This window comes from Argentina anserina, chromosome 6, assembly GCF_933775445.1.
Source record: "Argentina anserina chromosome 6, drPotAnse1.1, whole genome shotgun sequence".
In the NCBI taxonomy this organism is placed as follows: Eukaryota; Viridiplantae; Streptophyta; class Magnoliopsida; order Rosales; family Rosaceae; genus Argentina; species Argentina anserina.
The window spans coordinates 23841705-23867658 of NC_065877.1; the positions used below are offsets into that span (position 1 = coordinate 23841705).

The 25954-nt window shown below is 37.4% G+C and overlaps 1 protein-coding gene across 1 annotated transcript; it reads left to right on the top strand.

Moving 5' to 3' along the window:
• The first annotated feature begins 19103 nt into the window (after positions 1 to 19103).
• Positions 19104 to 25898, top strand: LOC126801261 (cyclin-A2-4-like). Its single transcript, XM_050528765.1, is given in 13 exon segments — positions 19104 to 19220; positions 20408 to 20774; positions 21069 to 21330; positions 22074 to 22210; positions 22731 to 22823; positions 23392 to 23525; positions 24255 to 24330; positions 24705 to 24781; positions 24866 to 24899; positions 25005 to 25154; positions 25243 to 25377; positions 25479 to 25516; positions 25518 to 25898. Coding segments are annotated over 12 exon segments (1494 nt in total). The 5' UTR covers positions 19104 to 19220; positions 20408 to 20465; the 3' UTR covers positions 25567 to 25898.
• Positions 25899 to 25954: the final 56 nt, after the last annotated feature.

Below are 25954 nucleotides of genomic sequence, written 5' to 3' on the forward strand. Positions count from 1 at the left end.
CAAGTGTTCCCGCCGAAAAAGTCGGGCGGTTCTGAGTCCATTGCGCGCCGCCGTGCTCCGTCTCCACCTCCTCCTATACCTCCACTGGAGCTCCTTTCACCAACTCAGCATCCGCAACCGGATCAGCTCCAGCTCCACCTGCATCACCGCGGCGTTCACCACCCCAGAAAATCGACTCCGGCCTCCTCCCGACACGACGCATCAGCCCTGAGGCCTCCAGCATCTCCGTCATCTGATTATCGCAGATTCCTCCTCCATGACCTAGCAGACCACAGTTTAACCAAAAACAAAAAGACCTAGCAGACCACAAGCTCCACACAGTTCATGACGTTTTTCATAAAAGAGATCCACCGTAACCGCCAGCCGGCTACCACTCAACGACATCGAATCCCTCCCAGCCGGAACTGTAAGCCGATGGCCTGCCAATCGAGATCCCAAGATCACCAGTCCCGCCGAATCTGAAAGTTGTCGTCGTACAAACCTAAACATGCACTCCAAAATAGTATGACTCTCTAAAGAGTTTTATGCTTTTCATACTGGTCTACTGGTTGTTGGTGAGAATATGCACTAGATCGAGTCTGAACCGTGCAAACAAATAATATTTTGAAGGTCTACATAAAACCAAGGGCCGGCCCAAGTTAGAACCCTATCTGCGACTACTACTATTTTGTAGATAAATTCGCCGTCCGATGTTGTGGATTCACATGTTGGACTTAGCCATCTTTTCTAATTAGGGTCCTGCTTTTGCCAGATGTCTATTGGGATAGCTGTTAGCTTCTTTAATCAGCTGTTTAGTTAATCTTGAGTTAATCATTGTACTTAGGATTATCTAATCTTGTAAGCAGTAGTGGGACAATTGGAGTGCCTTGCTATTTATATCGTTTGCTAGGCTTTTTGCCGCAACGAATTATCAATATATTCTAGTTTCCAATTTTGTGCAACTTTCCCTCATCTCAATCTCTTTGTCCCAAAATTAGGGCTAAGTCCCTAACAAGTGGTTATCAGAGCCTTTTCGAACGGCGGGCCGCCATGGCCAGAAACAAGAGAGCTCAAGTTCATGAGCTCACGGACCTGGAGTTTGAGCTTCAAGTACACAAGGATAATATGGAGGCGAAACTGGCCGAGAGTGCTGCTCATATTACTGCTTTGAGTACTTCTCTGGTTCAACACCAAGAAGAGATGGTGTCGATGAGAGCTGAGATGGCGGAAGGTTTTCGTCGCCTCATGGAGCGCGAGGGGCCAGTGGCTCCAACGGAAAATTCTGCTCTGCGCTTTGGCAATTTGCCTTCTCCGTTGCATACCCCTGCCCTAGCAACACGCCTAGAGGCGTCATGTTCTACAAATGGTATGTCTACAGCTTTGGACTTGGAGGTACCACCTCTGGGGTCTCGCAGCGACCATCACTACCTCAACGGAGCCTTGCCGACAGTGAGGTGTTGTTAGGGTTTGTCTCTGACGTACCCACGAGCGTGACTACAGTACCATTTGGCCTCACAGCTGCTACACCATGTGCTCGTGTGGATCTAGGTAAGCAGGTGATGGAGAAAGGTGACTTGAGCTCAGGGAAGAACATGGCTCCTGCCATGACCCAGCAGGTCTCACTAGATGTGACTCAACCATCTACCCAGTTTTTCCAACACTCAAATTTCGGACCACAACCTTTTAACCTCAACATGGGTCCAGTTCCCATGATGCCTTCTTACCCACCATCTGACCCTTATTCCATGCACTACACTGGTGCTTATAACCCCACACCCATGAACTCTCAGCATCAACAACAGTTCCCTATTCTAAACCCATACCACACAATGAATACAGTGCAACAACAACCTACCTACCCCACCCCTCCTCTATACTCCACCACAACCTCGACCTATCCCAATGCACAGCAAACACTTCAATCTCAATCTATGCCTTACAACTTATATCACTAACCTCACCTTGAAATCCATGACCTTTTTCTTCCTTCTATGAGGCAGATTAAGTTGGAGTTGAACCAATTTGGTGGTGGTGACCTTGTGGAGTGGTTGAATCGAGTTGACCAATACTTCGATTTCTACAGCATACCCGAAGATCGAAAGCTATCTATTGCATCTCTACATCTGGTGGACAAGGCAGCTGATAGGTAGTTTTTGTTCAGGCATGAGTTTCCTGCAACCATGGAAGGCTTGGCTGATCTCTTAATGCGTGAGTTCAATGCTCACTCACTGGTGGATTATCAGGCTACTTTGGCTCGTTTGTCGCAGACAGGAACAGTTGAGGATTTTATGGACCAATTCACACGTTTAGCTCGTCGAGCACCTGGCTTTACACCCCAAGCTTTGTTGTCGTTCTTCATTGGGGGGTTGAAGGATACTCTCCAAGCATATGTAAGAGCTCAGAGACCAATATCACTTTATGATGCTTGTGAGTTGGCCAAGATTTATGAGGGAATGGAGGTGCGAACCCGAGCTGCAGCTCGCACAGCTTACCAACCTCGTCAACAACCATTTCACCAAGCTCGAGTGCTGGCACAACAACCAGTGGCTGCTCCAGTTCGAGCCGCCGAGCCTCCTGCCCCACGAGCTCAGTCGCAACACGGTGTTGCCAACGGGGGTGGACATAGGCGTCTCACTCAAACTGAGTACGATGAACGAAGGGCAAGGGGACAATGCCTATTTTGTGATGAGCAGTATATGACAAGTCATAATTGTCGCCGTGGGCGTGGTTTGATGACCATGGAAGTGGTTCCAGATGAGATGGTACAACCACCACTCTTGGATTTGCAACCACAGGAAGGGGTAGAGAATGAACATCAGGAGGAGGAGGCAAGAGAGTTTGAGATTGAGTTACAGGCAATGGGGGATGATTCTAGTTCCACTATGCAGCTCAAGGGCACCCTGGGGGGAAGACAAGTTCATGTCCTTATCGACTCGGGAGCATCACATAATTTTATACACACTGCGGTGTTACAAGCTTCAAAGCACACTCTCACTCCAATCAAGCCCTTGCGTGTGCGTTTAGCTGGGGGAAAAGTGTTGTACACTAAGGCGATGGTAAGAGTTGAATTGCAATTACAACAATATACCTTTTATGCTAATTACTATGTGCTTCATCTTTCTAGCTGTGAGGTGGTCCTAGGAGTTGTGTGGCTTAAAACTTTGGGAGATATCCTTTGCGAATTTGATACCATGCGAATGTGCTTCATACAACAAGGGGTTTTACACAGCTTGCAAGGTCAAACTGAGACCCTTTCCACAGTGGTGAGTTGTAAAGTGATGACCAAGCTTTTGAAGAAAGAAAGTGAGGCTATTTTGTTGCAAATCACTCCTTCCCCTAAACCAATGAACACCACCACAATTTCTCCATGTCCTACAACTCACCCAGCCATCCAACAATTGAAACACAAGTATAGCTCCATTTTTGCCACACCAACGCAACTCCCACCAATTAGACCAAATGACCACCACATCGAACTTCTCCCAAACACGCCACCAGTTAATGTTAGGCCATATAGGTACCCTCAATTCCAAAAGGCTGAGATAGAGTGTATTGTGCAAGACCTGTTAGGTAATGGTGTTGTTCGACCAAGTACTAGTCCATATTCTTCTCCAGTCCTCTTGGTGAAGAAAAAAGATGGTGCATGGCGCTTATGTGTTGACTACAGGGCTCTTAATAAGGTTACAGTGAAAGACAAGTATCCAATTCCAATCATGGATGAACTTCTAGATGAGGTACATGGAGCAACTATTTTCACGAAGCTTGATCTTCGAGCAGGATATCATCAAATCCGAATGGCTGAAGCTGATATCCCAAAAACTGCTTTTCGAACTGCCACGGGACATTACAAATTCTTAGTGATGCCATTTGGTTTATCAAACGCCCCTTCTACATTTCAGTGTGTGTTAAATGATGTTCTTCGAGATATGTTGAGGAAGGGAGTCATTGTGTTCTTTGACGATATCCTCATCTATAGTCCTGACCTCACCACTCATTTGTTGCATTTGGAGTTGGTTTTCAAGAAATTGTTGCAGCACTCTTTGTTTGTTAAGGAGAGCAAGTGCAAATTTGGCACTTCACAGGTGGAGTATCTTGGCCATGTCATGAGCAAGGAAGGAGTGGTTGTTGACCCATCAAAGATTGCGTGCATCTCTAAGTGGCCCAAGCCGAAGACAGTGAAAGAATTGCGTGGGTTCTTAGGATTGGCAGGGTACTACCGCAAGTATGTGCAAGGTTTTGGCATCATTGCTAAGCCTCTCACCAATCTGTTGAAGAAGAACAATTTTGATTGGAATGACAAGGCAGTTGTGGCTTTCAACAAGCTCAAGGATGCTTTGACATCCACTCCAGTGCTAGCTATTCCGGATTTTACCAAGGACTTTTCCCTAGAGTGTGACGCCTCGGATCAGGGTATAGGGGCAGTTATAATGCAGGAGGGTCATCCCATTGCATTCATGAGTAAGGCCTTGTCTCAGCGGTACCTTGTCATGTCCGTTTATGACAAGGAAATGCTTGCAGTGGTAACCACGGTTAATCACTGGAGACACTACCTATTGGGACATCATTTCACCATATTCACTTATCACAATACATTGGAGTACTTCTTGGAACAAAGAATCACCACACCAACACAACAGAAATGGCTTTTGAAGCTATTAGGATATGATTACTCTATATGTTACAAGTCAAGGCAGTCTAATCAAGCTTCTGATGCTTTATCTCGTTACCCTACTCTTCAAGTCCTCACAGGTACTTCTCAGCCTTTACATCAATTTGTTAGTGACATTCAAGTTAGTTGTAATCAAGATGAGGAAGCTGGAAAGATTATAAGTGATTTACAACAAGATCCTACTAGTCATAAACACTATCAGTGGGTAAATTCTCAGTTGTTGTACAAGGAAAAGTTGTTTGTTCCCAAGAGTGACAATTGGAGGACAAAAGTGATTGAGGAATTTCATAGCGGCTTGTTGGGGGGACATGCCGGTCGGACCCACACTTATTTGAGATTGAAGAAGAATTTTGCTTGGCCTGGGATGTTAAATGATGTGAAACGTTTTGTAGCCAACTGTGTCACTTGCCAACAACATCACTATGAAGCTCTGAAGCCGCCAGGGCTACTTCAACCCATTGCCATTCCTTCACAAGCTTGGACTGTTATAAGCATGGATTTTATTGAAGCACTTCCCAATTCCCATGGTCACACCGTGATTTGGGTGGTCATTGACAAGTTTACAAAATTTGCTCACTTCATCCCTCTAGCTCATCCCTACACGGCGGCAACTTTAGCAAGGGTTTTTGTTAAGGAAGTGTTCAAACTTCATGGCCTGCCGGAGGCAATCATCTATGATCGTGACACAATCTTCATGAGTCTCTTTTGGGAGTCCTTCTTTAAACTCCAGGGGACTAAGTTGAACAGATCTTCAGCATATCACCCACAAACTGACGGGCAGACTGAGAACTTAAACAGAACACTTGAGCAATATCTGCGTTGTGTCGCTGCCTCGCTGGTAGCAAACCTCATCAGTGGACTCAAGCTCTGCCATGGGCGGAATGGTGGTACAACACTGCTCATCACTCAACCATTGATGTGACTCCTTTTAAGGCCTTATATGGTTATGATCCCCCTACTGTTAAGCCATATGTGCCAGGGTCCACTGCAGTAGCTGATGTTGATGACCAACTCAGGGATAGGGATGAGACTTTGGCTTTAGTTCGGAGTAACTTAATCAGAGCCCAGGCAAGAATGAAGAAGTACTATGACTCCAAGCATACTGAGAGAAGCTTTGAGGTTGAAGATATGGTCTTTCTTCGACTTCAACCTTACAAGCAACAGTCACTCTCCTCCACTGTTTTTCACAAGCTTGCTACAAGGTACTATGGTCCCTTCCTTGTACTTGCACGCATTGGTGAGGTAGCTTACAAGCTGCAACTCCCTTCCACTGCTCGTATTCACAATGTGTTCCACGTTTCTCTACTTAAGAAGAAGATTGGGGATAATGTTGTGGTGGAAACATACTTGCCGGATATAGTTGATACCATTGCTAAGAAGTGGTTCCCTACCCAAGTACTTAAGGCTCGAATGATAAAAAAGGGTCAGAGGGCTGCAACTGAGTGGTTGATCCAATGGCAGGGTACTAATGTTGAGGATGCTACCTGGGAATCTGCTGATGACATCATCGAGCGTTATCCCAACTTCAACTACAAGCTCCACCCTTTTACAACTTGAGGTCAAGTTGTCTTTGGAGAGGGTAGGGATGTTGTGGATTCACATGTTGGAATTAGCCATCTTCTCTGATTGGGCTCATGCTTTTGCCAGATGTCTATTGGGACAGTTGTTAGCTTCTTTATTCAGTTGTTTAGTTAATCTTGAGTTAATCATTGTACTTAGGGTTATCTAATCTTGTAAGTAGTAGTGGGACAACTGGAGTGCCTTGCTATTTATATCGTTTGCTAAGCTTTTCGCCGCAACGAATTATCAATATATATTAGTTTCCAATTTTGTGCAACTTTCCCTTATCTCAATCTCTCTGTCCCAAAGTTAGGGCTAAGTCCCTAACATCCGATCGCGACGCTTCTCGACATGATCTTGTCGAATCTCCTTTACCTGACTCCATGCCTGATTCGCCCAATATGTTCGTGTCTGCGTCCTCAGGAAAGGCCGTGGCGAAACCAGATGACGAAGGCAAACCAGTCAAATCTGGTAACCGTTACCAGCGGGTCGGAATTGAGAATCTCATCACCCAGGCGATTGGTATAATTCTTCTCTCTAATTATCATTGAATTCATTTTATGTTCCCGTTCTTGTTCGCGTTTGATAAATAATTCATGGATACCACTATGAAACTGTAGGCAAAACAAAAACAGATCAAAGTATAACAAATATGATTGAAGGTAATTCTTTAGATGCTTTTTAAATTTACATTATTATTTTGAATGGGAGTATAGAACTGAACATAGGCTCTTCCCTTCTTATGAGAAAAGAGCAGCTGGTATGTAATAAAAGGAATATGACCTAGGAAGATAAGAGTAGGCTTGGTTTTGTATGGGTCATGTTGTATGTTGGTTTTGTGAAAGGTATGATGCAGAGTCTATATGCATCAAACAATACTGAATAAAGATCATTCCACAAGAATCATAAACACATATATATATGAGTACAGAAGAAATGTATTCTTAGAAGAACTAAGAAACATACCTAACTCCATCCCTCTCCTTTCACCTTCTTCAACAGATCCAAACATGTTGAAATAGAACAACTGCACACTAAGTATAATGATTAGTAATAGAGAGAAGGTCTTCTGTACCTCAACACTAAGCAACAGAATGGGACTGCGACTTAATGCTCGGAATAAGAGATGTTGAGTACATGGACTTTATCTCTTTATATATTGGCCTATTCTGAACTAGAGACTCACCCCATAAGGAGTCCTAGATCAGCTGTAATCTTAACAGAATAGGAGATATAATCTTATCATTATACATGTATATTAATCAGATAATTAATTGGTTAAAGTCCTCTGATCTTGTAGAGAGATATAATTTCCACAAGCTACTACAATCCTAGTTAAACTCATCTACGTCAAGTTAATTGGATTAATGAAATGCAGCTGAGTTAATATATTCCTAACAGATAATATTAAGTCCAATATTGTTCTTACAATCTCCCACTGGACTCATATAATCTATTTATGCTAGGAAACTGCAATACTGAACAATTAACAACTGAAATGCGCGCTGAAGCAAATGTAACGAATAGACTTTAAAAACAGCTTGGTCAATACATAGCATCTAACATAGAACCAAGAACCATGTTTGATTACAAACCAAGATGATTAGAGACCACTAATGTCAAACACTAATATCACATAAGCCAAATGATAAGGTGAGCATGTATTTGGTAATTATATCTATCTGATGCACCAAAAACTCACAGTCCTGCAAATATTTGAATTCAATCAAAACTTGCAAAAAACAATTTACCTGTAGTGAAACTGAAACTGAAGTGTATGGTAAATGATTTATTGAATGATATTATGTACTACATTGGTATATATATATATATATATATATATATATGTAACTATATAAAAATGATTTGATTATAACACATAACTGTAAATTTAAGATTCAAGGATATAAAATAGAGTCTGAACTGAAATACCTCAAGATTTTATTAAGCATCTTGCAATAAGCAAGTGTTTATTGAATCAAAAATTACAACTTGGAAAAACAACCTATTACACTAAATGAATTGAAATGAAAAACTGCTGGAAGCTCCCACAAAGCTAAATTGATATAAGCTCCCACTAAGCTCATGCATATAAATCTTCCAACACACCCATGTTCTTCACATGCCTCTGGAAACAAGATATGGCTAATGCTTTGGTGAATGGGTCTGCTAATTGAGAATCAGTGTCTATGTCCAAAACTATCACTTCACCCTTCTTAACCCTCTTTCTCACATCATAATATTTCAAATCAATGTGTTTGGAATTTGTAGACCTCTTACTGTTTTTACTAAAGCATACTGCAGCTTCATTGTCACATAATATTTTCACAGCATGTGAAACTAATCCACTTAGAACCTTTAGACATAGGATCTTCCCATGCAGTACATGTTTCCATGCCAAACCTCTTAAGTACTTTCTGAATGTAGGTTTGTTGAGATAATCCAAGAAGTCCTAGTTTCCTATCCCTCTTAATTTCAATTCCCAAAACATAAGAAGCCTCTCTTAAATCTTTCATGTCAAAATTATTTGATAGAAAAGACTTAGTTTCTTTAAGCAACTTAACACTAGTACTTGCTAAGAGAATGTCATCTACATATAAAATCAGAAAAATAAAATCATCTTTTGCAGTCTTAATATAAACACATTCATCAACAATGTTTTCCTCAAAACCAAAAGATGATACCACTGAATCAAATTTTTTGTACCATTGTCTAGAGGAGGCCTGTTTCAAACCATATATTGATTTCTTAAGTTTGCAAACATAATTTTCTTTCCCTGGTTCTACAAAACCCTCAGGTTGTTTCATATAAATTACTTCATCTAATTCTCCATTCAAAAATGTAGTTTTTACATCCATTTGGTGTAATTCCATATTATAATGGGCAATTAGTGCCATTATAATTCTAAATGAATCTTTAGTTGAGACAGGAGAAAAAGTTTCATTATAATCTACGTCTTCTTTTTGAGTAAATCCCTTAGCTACTAGCCTAGCTTTATGCCTCTCTATATTACCGCTACCATCTCTTTTGGTCTTAAACACCCATTTACATCCTATTGCCTTTTGTTTTTCAACTGGTTTGACAAGTTTCCATACTTTATTCTTGGACATAGATCCTATTTCCTCTTCCATGGCCTTAAACCACTCATAGCTCTCTTCACTTTCTTGTGCTTGTTTGTAACTCAATGGATCACTTTCTTCAGCTAGAACATCTTCAGTTTCTTGCAGATAAACATGATACTGACTGTCTGCCCCATAAACTGGTTTCCTTACCCTAGTGGATCTTCTAGGCTCAAAGGTTTTCTGCATTTTCCATGATTTGAGGGTTTTCTAGGTTCCCAGGGCTATGAATTTCTTCTTGTTGTATTGCTAAATTTTCCTCAACTAAGTTTTTAGCTTGTTCTTGTTCTGGAACTATGTTATCTTCATGAGGTTCAAGAACTACAACTGCAGCTGTGTTTGAATTTTGGCTAAAATATGGTGTCATTTGTGTGTTGTAGCTAAGGGTAAGACATTAACTAAAGCCTCATTATCAACCAGTTTCTCAAGTTCTAAGGTTAAATCCTCGAAGCTTGAATTGAAACAATCTTCATCTAGAAATTTTGCATTACTGGTTTCATAAATTTTGGTTTTGTTTTGAGGTGTATAAAATCTATACCCTTTAGATTTATTACAATAACCTAAAAAATGACAACTCAATGAATTTGTGCCTAATTTATCTCTTAACTGATCTGGAATTTAGCCTCAGCCTTGCACCCCCATACATGGCAGTGATGTAGGCTAGGCTGCCTACCACACTATAGCTCAAATGGTGTTGTTTCAACTGATTGTGAGGGTGATCTATTGCAAATATAATTTGCAGTTTTAAGAACCTCACCCCACAAATAAATTGGTAAGCCTAAAGTACACATCATTGATCTAACCATAGTCAATAAGGTTCTATTCTTTCTTTCTGCAACTCCATTCTGAGTTGGATTATATGGGGTAGTGTAATGTGCCTTAATGTCGTGTTCTTGTAAAAACATTGCAAAATGGTCCCTTTTGCTAGCATGCACTAGTAAATCTCCCATAAAATTCACCTCTTCTATCTGATCTTACTGTTTTTATCTTCATACCAAGTTGCAATTCCACTTCAGTTTTGTATATCTTAAAGGCTTGCAAAGCTTGAGATTTTTCTGAAAGTAGATAAATGTAACAGTATCTTGAATAATCATCAATGAATGTGATAAAGTATGTATTTACACATAAAGTTTTATGCTTAAAAGGACCACAAATGTCAGTGTGAATGAGTTCTAAATGTTTTATACTTCTCACAGATTTAGTGAGTCGTGAGGCCTAAAAGGAAAATGAAAGAACATGTGTAAGTGTAAGTGTTTTTCCCTATGTGTTATGCTACTGCAAGCAAAAACATACAGAAAATTCAAGCATGTCCAAAACAAGCAAAAAATCAAAATCATATATTTATATATACATTATAATATCACTGTAGTTATTCCATAAATCTATAACTGGAGCAACACAAACATAATGCCTTTGTGACATAAAATCCTCATGTTCTGTAATTTATGTATTAATATACAACATGAACAAAAACCTTTTATTTTTATTTTTTAAAACAGTCTAGTCTTTGGATTAGAAAAGTTTCAAAAGATTTTAAGTGTTCTTGTTCATGCTTATACCACTGCATATATTTTAGAGTTGAAACTCAAAACTTCTTTAGAAGACACAAGGAGTTCACTTTTAAAACATAGCACAATATTATGTCTTTCATTACTGCATATTCATTAAAACAGTCCCTTAAAACTTGCTTTGTGCAAAATAGTTAAATTTCTGTATCAATGTGATTATAAAGACAACTGTAATGGCAAATTCACTTTAATTTGTGAAAACCATCAACTGTATAGAATTTACCAATACTGCATACTATAAATCTGAATTGAAATTAAATTTGGGAGAATCAAATAATCATAGTATAACACAAAAGCTACAATATTCATATATGCCACTCCCAGCCTCCAGATCAAACCAATTCATGCATCAAAGATCATACATATATGCATAGCATACGTCAACCACAACGAATACAATATCTACATGCCAACACTTCTTCATATGACCAAACTCACAATGCATAATTTAAGTTTTTGACAAGATCTAGATTACAGAGAAAACATACCTTTGCCTCTGCTAACAACAACACCAAAATTTTAAAAAAACTAAGCATGAAAATAAATCACATACCAAAATCGTCCCATAATGAAAAACCATCTTCTGTAGCAGGGGTCTTGAATCCCTTGAACTGAGAATTCATCTCAATTTGCAATCACCCAGCCCCAAAAACACAGAAGTACAAAAGAAGAGGATGATGCACACAAAACCCAAATGAAAACTAAAATTCTCCCAAGGAATTGAGTGCCTAAATGGGTCTTGAATCCTTACTGAAATTTTTAATCTCATTGCACCCAAAACAAGAGAAAAGAAGATGCATATGAAGATGCAAGAGCTTGTGTGCGTCAAAACCAAAAAGAAAAAACGCTGAAAGTTTCATCCTTTCCTTTTTTTTTGTTTTATCATATAAATGATGATATCGGATTTAGGCTTGGTTTAACTTAAAAACAGATGGATTATGGCTTTTAATGAATGCGGATTAAACTGTAAGCCCTTTTAATTTAATTAACAGGAAAATGAAAAAATCATTTCCAGTATGAAAATGAACTGCAAATATACGATTCATGATTTTGTGAAAGCCCTATTGCTCTGATACCAATTGAAAGGTATGATGCAGAGTCTATATGCATCAAACAATACTGAATAAAGATCATTCCACAAGAATCATAAACACATATATATATATGAGTACCGAAGAAATGTATTCTTAGAAGAACTAAGAAACATACCTAACTCCATCCCTCTCCTTTCACCTTCTTCAACAGATCCAAACATGTTGAAATAGAACAACTGCACACTAAGTAGAATGATTAGTAATAGAGAGAAGGTCTTCTGTACCTCAACACCATGCAACAGAATGGAACTGTGACTTAATGCTCGGAATAAGAGATGTTGAGTACAGGGACTTTATCTCCTTATATATTGGCCTATTCTGAACTAGAGACTCACCCCATAAGGAGTCCTAGATCAGCTGTAATCTTAACAGAATATGAGATATAATCTTATCATTATACATGTATATTAATCAGATAATTAATTGGTTAAAGTCCTCTGATCTTGTAGAGAGATATAATCTCCACAAGCTACTACAATCCTAGTTAAACTCATCTATTTTAAGTTAATTGAATTAATGAAATGCAGGTCAGTTAATATATTCCTAACAGATAATATTAAGTCCAATATTGTTCTTACATTTTGTTCTAACCAAGCTGTAATGTGTAGAATTCCATGTTTCTATCTTCTTATGTCTCCTACTTCGTGATTTCAACTAATGTTGTTCAGATTGTTAGGCAATGAAACTAAGAATTCAAAATCAACCTATTCTGAGTGGTTTTTCTTCCCTGTTCTTGTTCTAATTATATATACTGTTTTGTTTGACGATGGACACCCACAAACACACATATGAGACCTGGGAGACCATTCTTCCCCCAGTGGATTCAAAGTTTACTGAACTCATACTGTCCCCTAAAAAGGTGGAATCAGATGAAAATTTAGTGGATCAAACTGTCAACTCAGACAAGTGAATTGTTTATGGACGAGGACGATGACGATGACGATGACGACGAAGAACTACCTGTTTGTCGGGTTTGTATGAAGGATAAGGAACACTGGACACATGATTGCCCATTGTTGGACTCTATCCCAGACCCTAGACATACAAAGCTTGGATTTGACTATATGATTGTCTGCAAGTGTCACCATAAGCCAGATGCCCATGCCAATGATGATGATGACTGGGTCTTCGCCCCGTTACTACTTATATATAGTTCTTTGAATTGTTGTTACCCTTTTGCTTCCTAAGTTAATTACATCTGCCACTTGCAAACTGTGATTTTAACACTACGAGAATGCCCAAATGGTATGTAGTTTGGTGAAACTTAAGGGCAGATAGTATGTGTATGACCATAATTATTACAGTAGAGCCATTTATGCATGTCCTAAATTACACTTTTAGAGTCCAAAGATGTTGAAATCGTGGCCCCGGACAATAACCATTGTTTCATTTACAGTTTTCAATTATACATCTATATATGCATGCCTTTTCTGTTACATCTAGGCATATATACCCTTTATGCTTCTATTATATCTATAATTAAGTACACTGATACCAAATCTATTATGTACCGTGGAGATAGAAGAATGCTACCATAGGATTGTAAGTAGCCTCGAACCGTTCGTGTTTGACTCGTGTTCGGCTCGTTTTTAACCCGTTTGGCTCGAGTTCTTGAAGTTAAATGAGCAGAGTTTGAGCTCAATATTAAGCTTGACCTTAAAAATGAACTGAGCTTGAACAATAAATATTTGGCTCATTCGACTCATTTAGCTCGCGAGCTAACTCGGCTCGTTTATTAATTAAACTTGACTTACTAATTTTTACAGTATATATAAAGCATAATTTTTATATAAGAAATAATATTAAAAATATAATATTAGTTCGAAATAGCTGAAAGACTTATTTCTAGATTAATTAGTTAAAATTTTTAAGTTCAATAACAAATTTGATTTGTTATTTTTATTTTATTACAAATAAAAGAAATTTTGTGTGATGCTGTGGCATTAGATTTTTTTTTTATTTCTAAATTTTAAAATTTTAATTTTATATGATTCAAGACGGCTCAATTTAAGTTCGGCCTCATCTAATAAAATGAGCCCTCATCTAATAAAATGAGCCGGTCTGAGCCCAGCTCGAGCTTTTTTAAGCCGAGTCAAGCTTGAACATGAAGTACAAAAATCAAATTTTGGCCCAGTTCGAGCTCAATTGAATGAAAACAAGCCAAACATGAACAACTTATTATTCGGCTCGGCTCATTTACACCTCCATGTTACAGTGATATCAGCTTCAAATTTACATCTTTCCTTGTCCTAGTGAGTGTTTATGCTAGGCCTCGTTTGTTTCACTAGAAAGTAACCTAGGGGAAAGGAAAACAGTTTCGTTCCTGCATTTGGAAAAGGAAAACGATTACATTCCTATATTTGGGATGTAACAGGAAAAAAATTACTTTCCTGACGGAAGAAAAAAAAGAGGGAAAATCCAATTGGAATTACTTTCCCATCATTTTCCTTGAATTTATTACTCACAATCAATTATTTTATTACATTATTTTACAATTTTTTTGATGATTTTCCTTGTGTCACCAAACACCACAATGTAAAGTGTTGGGGAAATTTCATTTCCCTTCTCTTTCCCTTCCCATGAGAAATACCAAGGAATTACTTTCCTTTTGGCAAACCAAACGAGGCCTTAGTGTAAATTGTTTAGCACTTTAGCTAATTGGGTTCACATGCATGGCAAATTGACAAAACACGGTTTCTCTGCTCCTAGTATGCGAGTTAATTACCTGTCCAAGCATGGACAATCCTGAAATGCAGCCGCTGAGGCAGAGCATACTTGATACTTCTTTGATGTGAAACAAGAATTTTCAAGTATCTAGCTATGAAGCTCTTTATGTGCCTAATTTATGTTATGACTGATGTCCTAGGTGTAGATAGTTTGGTGGTTTTTTTTATTGGTTGCGGTTCCTGATTGAATCTTTGTCTTTGATCACTCGTTAATATCAGTATTTGAAGATGAGAAATAGTGAGCATATGGACTTCAGAGTAAGGACTAAAAAATCGATAATTTATGTGAAATTTCGCCTAAATTATCATTATTTTTGACAAATTGAAATTATTTTTGCCTACATTAGTAGTTTCGTCCGATATTTTGAAAATTTCCGTGATATCTGGCTAAGGATAAGTTGAATAAATTCACATCTATCTTGAGGAGATTCGAACCTTGGATTGCCCATGTACTAAATTAGAAACTCAACCATCCATGATGGCCCAACTTTTGGTTTTAATACATAAATCCCAAATAATTCACATTTTTTAATTCAAAATTTTAGTTATATCGATATTTGTACAATTTTGGTTAAATTGGAAGATCGAAATTTCCAATCTCCTCGATATTTTAGTCATTGCTTCAAAAGAAAATAGTGAGCGTATGAAGTCAAGTTCGAAACATATATAGTGTATGAAATGATAATGGGAACTTTTTTTTTTGACACAAGATAATGGGAACTTCAGTTACATGAAGATAGTATCATCCAAGGGTTTTTAGCTCAAACAAAGAATTATAATTTATTTCTTCCCTACTTGTTAGAGTTTTATACCTGAGAACACCAATTAGTGTACTCTAAGCCTACTATCACGAGGGTAGGACATTATTACAATTAGAGAGGTACACACTACTCCCGCATATCAAACGTGAACAAATAGTGTTAAATGAGAGTTTTTTAATCTTTAACTTGGGTGAGTTAGAGATGGTCTTACTTGTTAGTACAAAGCTATATAAAAACGTAGACAACGATACTTTCTGATCGTTCGAATTGTATGGCCATGCCAGTATCATGCTAGCCAGATTATTAGCATATATTTTACTTTTGAATGGAACTCGGGTAATCTTGGTCGAATTCAGGACCGGAATCCACTGTTGAGTCCAATATGTTATATAGTGTAGCATCTTAGAGCTTCAATTAACCATTTAACCTTGGGTTGGTTGACTTGGTTCCATGAGTTTGTTGCTTCTAAGCCTCGAACTCTTGATGTAGCCTTTGCATATTAAAACAAAGCAAACTACATGGTTTCAAACCTGAAGCAACCTAGCTGGCTAGCTCCTAATTTGGAGGAATATATTGGATTTGGATAAGGTGCGTGATTAGTAGTAATTCTAAGACACACATATACTAATCACTACAACAAATCACAGAAAAGCCAATCTGAGAGATCACGTTCTTGAAGCTTCAAGCATTGAAAGTGTGATTGGAATTGAATCATGGGATTTCAGAGGAAACTAATTCCTCCAATTATTAGGATATCATGCGTAGGTGAGAGGTTAAAATAATTCCCCTTCATGTGAGGGGTCGGCTTCATATCCCCATAGTCTATGGAAACCAAAAGTAATAATAAAGCTGAGAGAGGTCACGTGTTAATTGGTAATGAATCCCACATCCAGCGACTTGTTGGAGCTTTGTGTTTCAAAAACTTCTGATTTCGTTTCAAAATTCAAAAGCTAAGAGCTTTCTCCTCTCCATTACTGATCAACTACTACTCCATAGACATGGTTTGATTAAAGAAGAGTTTTTTTCACCAACAGTCCCTCAATTCTGGTGTACTTATCAATGTGATACCTCAACTCTTAATCGTACCAATGTGATACCCAGACTCTAGTATTGCTATCATTGAAGTACTTCCGTCATTTTTTTTCAACTTCTCCGTCATCTTGGTGACGTGGCAAGTACGTGAGGCCCACAAAGAGGGTTAAAAGACAAAATTAACCCCATCTGAGAGAAACAATGTTTTTCTCGTCCTTTACCTTGAGAAAGACACCCAACAATTCCAATTTTGGCGCAAATTTTCCCTCCTTACTCCTTAATTTATGTCTCTTATCTAAACTAAAAAACTACCGCCAACCAGTCGACCACAATCTGATAAAACCTAGATCAATCTCATTTTCTATTTTTACCCTAGCACTTGTTAAACTAACAGAATAAATATAGAATTTTATATGGAACATCTCATTTCCACAATCTCATAAGAATATAGAAACACATAACTTAACGAAATTCAACTACATGTTTAAGTACCATTAGTTCTTACAAGCAAAAATCATGGCAGATCAACATAAAAGGTGGCAACTAATGGTACTTAACACATGTATTTGAATTTCGTTAAGTTATGTGTTTCTATATTCTTATGAGATTGTGGAAATGAGATGTTCCATATAAATTTCTATATTTATTATGTTAGTTTAACAAGTGCTAGGGTAAAAATAGAAAATGAGATTGATCTAGGTTTTATCAGATTGTGGTCGACTAATTGGCGGTAGTTCTTTAGTTTAGATAAGAGACACAAATTAAGGAGTAGGGAGGGAAAATTTGCGCCAAAATTGGAATTATTGGGTGTCTTTCTCAAGGTAAAGGGCGGGAAAAACATTGCTCCTCTCAGATGGGGTTAATTTTGTCTTTTAACCCTCTTTGTGGGCCTCACGTACTTGCCACGTCACCAAGATGACGGAGAAGTTGAAAAAAACTGACGGAAGTACTTCAATGATAGCAATATTAGAGTCTGGGTATCACATTGGTACGATTAAGAGTTGAGGTATCACATTGGTAGGTACACCATAATTGAGGGACTGTTGGTGAAAAAAACTCATTAAAGAAATGTGCATATAGATGACCAAAGACTTTTGGATCACAAAGCAGCTGGGTGTCTTAATTCTTAATCATAGGAATCTAGAGCGCATTTATGGTATGGTATTTGAATTAGTATAATGAAAGACTAAAGGAAAAAGGAAGAAGGGAATGTTATTTTGGATACATATTATTGCCATTCCATGTAGGCTATCGGATGATCAATCTGCAAATAATATGGCAGGTAAAAGCCTACTTTGTCGACTTTATTGCTGTTCGATATTACTTTGTTTTGTTTGAAAGATGTTCGATTTCACTTTGGTGACAACTAATTAAGATCATCCAAACTAAGTGCCATTACTTAATCAAGGGTGGGATTCCAAGCCATCCAGAATAATTTAGTACATGATTGATCTAAAGTTCGAAACTATACTACTCAAAGAATGTGCAATCACGTACAATTTCGGTAAAGCATGCAATAATGAAAAAAAGGTTTATAGAGTAGAGATGAAGTACTATTTATTATGTCAATCTATGTCCGGAAATTAAGATATATACATGCATTTTCAATACTTGGTAAAAAAACATTTAAAGTACGATATATAAGACCATATAAATTTTCTTGAACAATATTACTTTGAATACATTAGCCATGAGACACTGAACAGTAATTAGCTCAAATATGGGATTTCCTATTCTAATGCATTTTGAGTCTTTGACATGATCAAGCGATTAAAGTTGAACATTTTAAATTTAAATAGCATCCTGTTACGAACGAAAATTTATGTAGAATTCGATCCATATTTGTTGGTCTCATTTAAAATGACCATTTCAGCATTTTGGCAAATCAATATCTTCCACGTACAGTTCTAGGAAATGTGCTAACTAGCCACTTGATTTACGTTTAATCAAACAAGATGGACTTAGGCCTACAAACCAGAAACCACCAAAACAGCCTCGATCATCTATTCTTCAAGAAATAAGAGTCCATATAAAGTCGTTTAACTAAATAACAACGATTCAACGAACATTCATTCTCAATTATTTCCTAATTCAAAATCATAGATCTTACAATCTAATAACTCCAACCCCATATGGAAAAAAAATCAATGTTGCCAAATTTTTGTAGTTTACACAATCTTTAACGATTACTGAATGAGTATTAGAAACTTACTCATTCTATCACATCCCAAATACAAATTAACAAAGTAAACTTTCATTTTCTATCCCCATTTTTTAGCTTGATTTTGTTTGTCCTCACCATTTCTCCCACTGTAAAACTTCATCTCCATGAATAGTCAACCCGTTCAAAAAATGACAAACCCCCCTCCAGATCTTACGCCCAAGAAGGCTGAGATGATCAAACCGTATATAATTTCAACCAGAGATTAATACCTAAAACAAACAAAATTTAATCCCACCACCACCATGAGTGAACTGTCAATTACACCTTTTTTCCCGGTCAAAACAGTCAACACCACAATGGCAGAAACACTCGAATTTATACTCATAATTTATTCAATCGGTTTTCGTTTTCTCATTTTTAATTTCCCTTCTTTACTCTTCTCACAGGAACCTCACAGTTTTCAAATTCTTACCCCATCCCGCTCACACTTTCATCTTCTCATCTTTCTCTCAGATCACACTCCATTCTCTCTCAGAGCACAGATTCAGGTCAACCTCTTGGACCCATAAAGACATTGCCTTTACTCATATGCATTTCTCAATTTGTGTTTTTTACTAATGGGTTCTGGTCATTTTAGTTCTTGGGGCAAATCGATTAGGGTTTACTGGATATGTTGCTATTTTTCCAAATTCTTCATGGTTTTGGGTCCCTGATGTGGTTCTCTGTGTACCCTTTTGTTCCTGGGTCAAAAGGAAATGAATGAATGCTTCAAGAACCAATCTTTCTTATTTTGAGATGAACCCACTTCACTGAAGTAGTTTTTTTTTTTTTGGTTTTATGTGAAAAGTGAAGACTTTTCAAAGTGGGTTTTGTTTCCCATTATGGTAATTCATGTTCTGGGAGTCAATTTTGGAGAACCATGAAGTTGTTTCTGAAATGAGTTTTTGATCAAAGTGGGGTTTTTGAACCAATGTTGACTAAGCTAGCTTGATGCTGAGGATTTTATTTAACTAAGCTTATGGGTCATTTTAATTTAGTTCCCATTTCCATCTGATCTGAGTAGCTGAAATTCAATTATTCAAATTGGAATACTTTTCCCTCAGCAAGCTAATTTTACTTTTCCTGAATGTTGATTCCAATTCACAGCTTGACTGGTGTGGAAAGAGTAGAGTGGAATGTATTATCTAAGAAGTTGGTTTAAGATTTAAGGATGTTATGAACGTTTACATCCCTCATTATTGTGTCCTTGACAATGAAAATCTTGGGTGTTCTAGAAACATGTTGAAATGAATACCTGAAATGATGCCCAAACTATTATCGATGTGTCTATAACATGAATAGCTTTGGGTGTAGTGAAATTAGAAGCATATATGTTCAGTTGATCTATTGTATTGTGATCATAATTCGCAACTTACTAGCTCTCCATGTAATTTGGCTCTTTTGGAGCTTTTTTTGAAGGCCATATGAGATTTCAAATTTCTGTTGTTTTGAATGAACTTTTTATCTTTGTTCATACCATTTGAATGCACAAAAAGCAGGCTTTACTATATTGCATGATTACATACATATCATGACTTCTTAATCACATAGGTTCGACTTTGCAGCTGCATTACAACACACCTGGATATCTGTTTAGAAATGTCATGCTTCCTGATATCCCCGTCAGTATTTCTGTAGTTTACCAGTGTATTTGGATTGTTCTTGAATTCATTTGGCCCCCTTTGTTTTGTTTCAGGTTTCGTTGACTGGTTCCATATAATGTAGCGGACTGCTCGTCTCTCAGTCCTGCAAATATGAAGAGACAGAATCTGGCTACCGCAAATGTTGAAGGCTTTCCTGGCCGAATAACACGTGCTCGATCTGCTTCATTAGATGCATCCAGACAGTTTCCCCCATTAAAAGCATGCACACAGCCCCCGCAGCAGAGTGGGAAGCCGGTTTTGCGGCAGAATCCAAAGAGAGCTTCTGTGGACGAGAACAACAAGGATGAGGGTGGTAATGCATGCATCCAGCATAAAAGGAGGAGGACAATTCTTCTGGATGTAACCAATACTTTCTGTAAACCATCATATGGGGACTGCTTCAATGCAACTAAAGTTCAGGTCATTATGCTATTAATATAGGATAATGCTACACACTTAATTGTGCAACTATACTGCTAATTTTGGTTGCCTAAATGTTAAGCAAATTCAGAGTCAATATCTGTTTGCAGTTCTTTGGTTCATCAGAATCTAGTATGTATACGTGAAGGATTTTTGTCAGGAGCTAATGTCCATTTATCTTAATCTCTTTTTTTTAAAAGGTTTAGTAAGTAGACATATGTGTTCCAACACCTTTTATCTTTTATTTTCCTCTTTCAAGAATGTAAACTCTGCCTCTAATTTTGCTGAACGCAGGCTAAGAAAAGAAAGCCAGCTAAAAGATGTCAGGAAAGAGTCACAAAGAGTACCCCTTCCATTGCTGTAGATTTGAATTCAGTGGTTGTGCCTGATACAGTGAAAGAACATACAGCAGACAGATTGATGCATTCCACGGATTTGGAAGATGGCGACAAACTTTTGCATACAGCTACCTTAAGCAGGGATGATATTGTTAACCATCAGTTGGAACATCAGAGTTCTGAAGTGGGTTTAAAAGTCCAAAGTCACTCTAATAAAGGTTTGCTTTTAATTTCTCTCCAAAGTTTATAATACACGTTTGAGTAAAAGTCAATGGCAGATTTAAATTGTGAATTAATTGATTTCCTTACCAAGATTTACTTTGGGTTGAGTTCACATTATTTTGATCACACCTACTCATACTTTAATAGGATAATAAACTGACCTAGCGTGGGTGAAATTTCTAAATGTCTGTATTCTGTAATAGTGGAGTTCCCAATGAGCTTGGAGGCCTAGTGTGAGCAGGTTTTACCATCAAATATTGGTTGTTTCTCCTTTGAGCAATCTAGCACTAGCAATCGCCTGTGGTACACTCTTGTAGGACATACCTTGGCAGCTCAAGTCTAGCTGTACAAGCATAAAGAGTAGATATGACTAGAACCTTCCCTACTGTACTATTTGTCAGGATAGTTCTTGCTGTTTACGGTTTACCAGTTTGAAATAAGAATTGCAGAGCTGTAATTATTCACGGACAATCGTCTTAAATTAATCATCAAACAAAAAGAAGTTGATTCTATATTATCTAAAAGTTAGCATTTTGCAAAATCTTTTCTCTTCTATTGCATCTACGAAAGATGAATTTACATTTCTCATTCCAATATTGAGACCTTGATCCATGTCACTGCAATAGAATGCATTCTGTGTTACTCTGAGTACCAGATGCCAAATGCTGATTTTCCTTTATTCTTGTTATATGTCCATCATATGCAACAGTGTCTGACCTTTATTATTACATTGTTCCAGCAGATACTGGTAACCATTTGATGAACAAGATTACATCAAGTTACCCAGATATAGTTGACATTGATGCTGGTTACAGGGATCCTCAGTTGTGTAGCCTCTATGCCCCTGATATCTATAACAACTTACGAGTTGCCGAGGTTTGTGCTTTTCATGTTCTTTCGCTTGTAATAGCAGTTCCATGTTGTAGGTGCCACAACTATATATTCAATTATTGGTTACTAGTTTACAGTAAATTACTTGCAGTGAATGATAAGTCCACAAGTCATCAATGCTACTCAATTGTGAATATCAACGATGTACCATCTGATTGCTAGTTCACCAAGCATAACTATCTCAATCCTAAACGATATAGTGCAACCTAAGATGCATATGTACACTATTCTGTTTGATTTGCCTACTACTTTGTCACGAGTTCAATATTGAATTATGAATGTATCTCATTCCCTTAATGGAACATGATAGTAGTATGCTTATCCTTTCTACCTTGGTACATTGATTGTGTGTAATTTCCTGTTGAATTAAAATTAGAAACCTAGTTTTTATTCTGTTCCAAAATGCTTGCTCCTGCTAAGGGGTCCCATGCTAGGATCTCTCATCTTTTATCTACTGCTCCATGTGACAATTGATTAGATTCTTTTTTTTTCTTTGTCTTGACAGCTTTCCCGAAGGCCAGTTCCTACTTTTATGGAAACAACACAACACGATATCACCACAAGTATGCGGGGTATATTAATAGACTGGCTAGTAGAGGTTGGCTTCTTTCTTTATCTAATATTGGTTATATAAAGCTCATGTATCTGTTTAAGTGTCTGCAATTTATGAACCATTTATATGCTGTTTTCCTTCAAAATTTAAGTTGTATTACTGAGGATAGTCCTTTTTTTTTTCTTTTAATGTTAAATTCCTGATTCAGCTTTTGTTGTATGTGGTGCTGGAAGTTAATGTGGCTTTATGTCTTGTTCTTGTCCTTACTGCAAAGTTGCAATCCTCCCTAATTAACTGTGCTTAGTCTTTTAAAGCCAAGTTAGCATCAAATGGGATTACATGTTTAAACTGAACTGCCTAATATTGTCAACCTGCTTCTAAAACAGTTCTACCTAGTATAATATTTCATTTTGTAGTGTAATTATTCTTCATATTGCTCAAACATGTTCAGTTAGCTATACACAGCTTGCAACAAGTCTTCTATGAAGATATTACTTCTGCAGGGAATAGCTATACACATTTGTGGTTTTTACTCTGCTATTCCACTATATAATTACGGCAAATGTATGCATACCAAGGAATTTAGTTTCTGACAAAATAGTCTTGTTTTCAGGTGTCGGAGGAATATAAGTTGGTGCCAGATACCCTTTACCTGACAGTATATATCATTGATTGGTTTCTCTCCAAGAACTACATAGAAAGACACAGACTTCAACTGCTTGGCATCACTTGCATGCTGATTGCCTCGTAAGCTTTCTTACCTATGGCTGGCTCATTTTCATTACTTGTTTATTATAATTTGATTCGGATCCATTAAGAAGTTATATATGGTGTTATCAATACTATATTAGGTTGATTCCAGTGGATATAATACTGAATGAAAACACTCCTCCCTAACAGTGTTTAGCCTTTAGTGTCTAGTACATAGTGTATCCAGCTCTGTGAGCAGGATGAAATGAGTTTGCTACCTCCAATGCCCATTCCCATTTGTTAGCTGGTTCCTCAGTGCATAGTCAGGTTGCACCTTTTGTTTCTGTCTATTGCTTCTGTCTGCCTCTTCACGTGAGGGATGGTGTTAACTTGATAAATTGGTAGCCTATTTCTCAACATCTTGATACAAGTTAATAACCACTACTTTGAGAATAGTGGTCCTCTATCTTGTTCATTAATGCAATTTATATGTGAATTAAGGCCAATTAGATAGGGAAGGAAGAGACCTGTGACTTGTGTCTATATAGACGGTACTTGACTTTAGCCAAATGAGCTTGAGACATCATTGCTGCATTTCTATAAATAATTCCCAAACACAACATATTAATAATATTAAAGAATAATATGATCAGTTCAATCAAGTGATTAGTCTTTTCCAAGAGTTCACAAAATTAAATTTCAAGGCTTCACTTAATTACATTTTCTAGCTAAAATTTCTTACTAGTTGCTTGCAGGATGACTGATGTGGTTCCCTGTGTTTTGAAGGAAATATGAAGAAATTTGTGCACCGCGTTTGGATGAATTTTGTTTGATGACAGACAACACTTACACGAAAGAGGATGTATGCCATTCCCCCTTATCTTTCTTTGTAAATAAAATTTTATGAATTCAAATAATAGTCCAAACAATTCTTAAAGCCAAGTGATACTGAGTAATTAATCAATATAAAGTCTAGCCTCTGTACACAACTAGAGGAGATGAGGGAACTCTGGTTGATACATGCAACTTTAATGCAATCAGTTTTTGTTACCATTGTGATCCTGTTAGGAGTGTGAAGAAGCAAGAGAAGCCTTTTATTGATGCCCACACCTTTTTATATATTTATTTTAAATCTGTGGTAGAACTCTTGTATTTTTATGCATTTATTATGTTCTTAAGGTTTCCATTTGTTCTTTCACTGTCATATATTTCCTTCATTAATAAAGAAAGTGGCAGGTATTGCAAATGGAGAATCAAGTCTTGAAGTACTTGGGCTTTCAGCTATTTGCACCAACAGCAAAAAGTTTTCTCAGGTACTTTGGTGTATAAGATGTTAATCATCAATGTTACTAATTTCAATGTACAGTTGAATATTCCTAACGCATATTTATTTTCAGGAGATTTCTTTTAGCAGCACAAGCTTCTTATAAGGTAACACGATTTGTTGACGTCTTAAAGATGCTTTTAGGCTTGTTTGGAAATGCCGTGCTCTCTTCGTTTGAAGAATGACTTACATATCTATCTCATATATTTCAGAGCCCTAGCCTTGAGCTGGAGTACTTGGCTAATTATCTTGCTGAACTAGCATTGGTTGACTATGGCCTTTTGAAGTTCCTACCTTCTATGATTGCTGCATCAGCTGTATTTCTTTCCAAATGGACTGTAGACCAGTCTAGTCACCCATGGGTCTGCCTTCTCTTCCTTCTAGTTCATTTTTGTTCTTGTACATTTTGAAGATGTACTAGTGTAATAACTCTGATCATAACTCTGGCAGAATCCAATCCTAGAACACTATACCTCTTACAAGCCATCAGATTTGAAGATTTCAGTTCTTGCTTTGCAAGATTTGCAATTGAACACAAGTGGCTGTCCTCTGAGTGCTGTACGGATGAAGTACAAGCAACCAAAGGTGGTTATTTGTTGTACTACTTTTATTTGTAGTACCATATCACATAATAATTCCAGACTTGCGGGATATATTTTCTAATGAGGTGGTTATTCTTGTAGCAGTTTAAATCCGTTGCGGCTTTATCATCCCCAAAGCTTCTTGAAACACTATTTTGAAGACGAGTTTCAAGGGACAACTAACGGCTACTGAGATTAATGTACTTTCCGGAAGTTGTATGTCAATGACTCCATGATGTTGTACCTGATATCTCCTTTCCATTTATATTCATTTTTTTCACTCAGTTTTGTTGAATTCTTGTTTATAGAGTTTCCGACCTGGGTTTGTGCTTCATCCAATCTGTCTCAACTAGGGATGTATGGCCACTAGGTAATGAACTTGGATATATAATTTGTTAATAAGTTTAGCACGTAATTGAGATGTGACCACGGTTTAATTGAGTTGTAAAGTGTTCATGGCCATAATTACCTAGTGTAAGTTGTGCCGCCTAGCCTTTAATCTAGCTTAACCAAATCTTATTTGTACTCAAGTCTCCTGACATTCTATAAATTCTTTTTTACTGCATCGTAAGAACTTACTG